A 4,007-nucleotide genomic window follows, 5' to 3' on the forward strand; every position below is an offset into this window, starting at 1 on the left:
GGGGGGGGGTGTTTTTGTTTTTTTGCAGGACGAGATGAATCTGAATGAAATAATTTATTATTTTTAAATAATTTATTATTTCATTTTTAAATGGATGGAACTAAATACAATTTGATGAAGATGACTGATGATTGGATGCCGGATGCTGGATGCTAAGATGCTGTTGTTGTTTCCAAGAATATTAACACACCTTCAGCTTGTGGACAATCGTGAAAACAGAGGATCACATTCCATTGATACTTCAGAATATGTCTGAAAATATAACAGGATTAGTAAAACATGGTGAAACATGAGAAATTCAGCTGTAAATCACTGATCAATTAATGAAAGATTTCAGACATGTTAGAGTGTGGTAAGAAGTTTGCTTCCCATCTACATGGTTCTCGGTTCAGTCCCACTGCATGGCAATGTGAAATGGAGTGCTTTGCTCAAGAACACAATGTACAACAGGTCTGAGAATCGAAACTGCAATCTTGTGATCATGAGTGCAACACCCTAACCACTCACCCATGTGCCTTCACCTATAATTATATATTTCAAATAATTGAAAAATGATAATGACAATGATGATGATGACGATGATGATGATGATTTAAGCAATCCTTCTTCCACGGGTTACAAAGGAATCCTTCCTCACCTAAAAATGTCAGCTGTCTTGTTGTTTCAATGATTCTAATGGACTTCCTGATCCGGATTCTATAGATGAAATTCTCTCCAATAAGTCTTCACAAAATGCTTCTGATGTTGATGGTAGTGATGATGATGATGGAACGGATTCTTCGTCAAGTGGTAGGTCAGTAAAATCCTACAAAATATTAAAAATAGGTAACAGTTTATCTAATAATAATACTAATAATAATAATAATAATAATAATAATCATCCTTTCTATTAAAGACACAAGACCTGAAATTTCGAGAGAGGGGACTAGTCAATTACATTGACCCCAGTACTCAGCTGGTACTTAATTTATCGACCCCGAAAGGATGAAAAGCAAAGTTGACCTTGGTGGAATTTGAGCTCAGAACACAGTGACAGGTAAAATACTGCTAAGTATTTTACCTGACATGCTAATGATTCTGCCAGCTCACCACCTTAATAATAATAATAATTATTATTATTATTATTATTTCAAATTTTTGCCACAAGGGCAGCTTGGGGGAGGTGGGGACGAGTCGATTACATCAACCCCCAGTGTTCAACTGGTACTTATATATCAACCCCAAAAGGATGAAAGGCAAAGTCGACCTTGGTGGAATTTGAACTCAGAACGTAGCGACGGGCAAAATACCACTAAGCATTTTGTCCAGTATGCTAACAATTCTTATTTCTTTATTGCCTACAAGGGGCTAAACGTAGAGGCTAAACAAGGCCAGACGAAGGGATTAAGTCGATTACATCGACCCCTGTGCGTAACTGGTACTTAATTTATCAACCCCGAAAGGATGAAAGGCAAAGTCGACCTTGGTGGAATTTGAACTCAGAACATAGCGACGGGCAAAATACCACTAAGCATTTCGCCCGGCATGCTAACAATTCTGCCAGCTCACCGCCTTAATAATAACAACAAAAACAGAATCAATCCATATACTAATAATAGTTCTTTAAGAAAGATAAAAAATGTTTCAACTAAATACATAATCAAAACTTTAAGACTTACACTTTTACAGCATATGGGAAATAGCACTACCAAGCATAGCACGTTATGTATAGAATCCTCAGCATAATAGCACTACTAAGCACTGCACATATATATATGTATAGAGTATATTCGACAGAATATCACCTGATGAAATGGCTGGTAGATAACAATTATGAATTTATGTAACGTTATGTGATAAATTAAGTAATGGACTCATATCTGAAATAAACCATGCTATTGAAACAAGGATATTAATGTTTTACATTATCCATTTGTTTTGGCGGGTTTCTTATGTAAGAAAAAGAATATATATATATATATATATATATATATTGTTAACCACGAATACTTAATGTTTTTGCCTTGTGCATTTGCCGGTGGGCTTCTGTTGGTGTAGTAGAGTATATGCTCTCTAAAAGCACCAACGGAGAATATACTTCAGCATACCAATAGCAGCCCACTAGCAAATACAAGAAGCATATATATTTACCTATCTATCTATCTATCTATCTGTCTCTCTCTCTCTATACATACATAGATAGATAGATAGATAGATATAGATATAGCAGCGACATCTAGCAAGGCCAAGCTTCTCCAGACCTTGAAACTAGTCTCTGGATGTTGGGTTTGTTTGGTGGAGGTGCTTATCTCCCCTGTTTGAAAACTTAAGGACGCAGATCGCTTGTGTCGCATAGCCAACCAGAAATGGTGTTTCTTGGGGCTAAATAGCAGTAACATTCTTCCCTTTCCTGGGACTACCACATTAAGTTGGCAACAAGCCATCACTATATATATATATATATATATATATAAATAATAACCATGGGATTGCACCTAGAAAGGCACAAGTTTGGGCAAGATTGCTTATGGAAGACCAGCATTCGCCCATGCATACCAGCCTCCCCTCTCCATGCCAGGGGGAAAAGGCAAACGCTGATACAGCTTGGCATCAGTAGCATCACAACTCATTTCTATAGTTGAGTGAACTGGAGCAATGTGAAATAAAGTGTCTTGCTCAAGAACGCAACACACAACCTGATTCAGGAAACAAATTCACTGTCTCATAATTTAATTTCACATGGATTCTGTGTGGTTTTTCTCGTAATAATAGTTTTACTCTCTTAGCTGATTGAATACTCTACAAATTGTTGGACTTCACATCAGGCATGTATATAAATGTGTGTGTGTGTGTGTGTGTGTGTGTGTTTCCTGAAGTTATATATAAAACAATTTAACATTGAACTGAAGTGTTCTTCTGACTATTTAATACAGCTCTGAGTGATGATGGCTGGCACGTCAAAATTTTTAAATCACTACCGACCTATTTCCTTCTATATACGTGTGTGTGTCTGTATACACACACACACACACACGCACACACATATATATATACACACACATACATATATATACACATGTATATATTTATATATATATATATGCACACACACATAAACACATGTATATATATATACACACACATGCATATATATATATATATATATATATATATATATATATATATACATACATATATATATACACACACACACACACACACATACATATATATACATACATACATACGCACACACATACACACTGACACACACACACACAGACATACACACACATACACACACACACACACACACAACGCACACATGAATAGTGGTGATTCCTGCTACATAAGGCAGAGCATGCAATTTATAAAAATCAAAGCAATATAATTGAAGCAGGGTATATATAGCATGTATATGGCTTCTTTGCAGCCATCTGAAGTTAAAAAATGAAAGATTTATAACCAAATCTAATTTGTTATTTGCATTCAATTATATATTCTAGACATGCAGAAAACACACGGATATATATTTATCCGAAAAAGTATAGTATCAAATATCCATCACGGCTGATCTTACCAAATGGTTTCATGTAAAGAATACAATGGAGTGTTAGGTAACAATCTGATTATATAACTTCACACTCATCAGAGTTAGCTGATATGGAAGGGAATATGGTGACTGATTGAAAACCGAAGAATAACTATAATACGGGCAACGCTATTCTTCACCTGATATATATATATATATATATATATATATATATATATATGTCAGGTGAAGAATGAAACTGCCAGTGTTATATCTATTCTTTGGTTTTCAATCTGGCAATCATTGCAATGACATATCGGTGACAAATCAAATGTCATGCATGATTACATGGATAAGAACAATGATACTGCCATACTGATTATATAATGTACGTTATATAAAAATAGACCCACAGCTGTTTAGTCATGACCAAATGAAGATGAGATAGATGTCTATATATATATATATATATATATATATATATATATATATATAT

At 34.8% G+C, this 4,007-nt stretch overlaps 1 protein-coding gene across 7 annotated transcripts in view; it reads right to left on the reverse strand.

The window, feature by feature from the left end:
- LOC106870410 (uncharacterized) overlaps positions 1 to 4,007 on the reverse strand; it is a 58,666-nt gene continuing 54,659 nt past the window's right edge. For 5 of the 7 annotated variants that reach the window (XM_014916465.2, XM_014916466.2, XM_014916469.2 and 2 more), the window contains exons 12-13: positions 638 to 805; positions 1 to 252 (exon numbers count right to left, since the gene is read on the reverse strand). In XM_014916465.2, the coding sequence (XP_014771951.1) occupies positions 647 to 805 (159 nt within the window). In that variant the 3' untranslated portion in view covers positions 1 to 252; positions 638 to 646. Of the gene's footprint in view, positions 253 to 637; positions 806 to 4,007 lie in introns of those variants that run through there. The other 2 variants (XM_052975885.1, XM_052975886.1) reach the window with 2 other exon arrangements.

The sequence above is a fragment of the Octopus bimaculoides genome, chromosome 23 (assembly GCF_001194135.2).
Source record: "Octopus bimaculoides isolate UCB-OBI-ISO-001 chromosome 23, ASM119413v2, whole genome shotgun sequence".
Classification (NCBI taxonomy): Eukaryota; Metazoa; Mollusca; class Cephalopoda; order Octopoda; family Octopodidae; genus Octopus; species Octopus bimaculoides.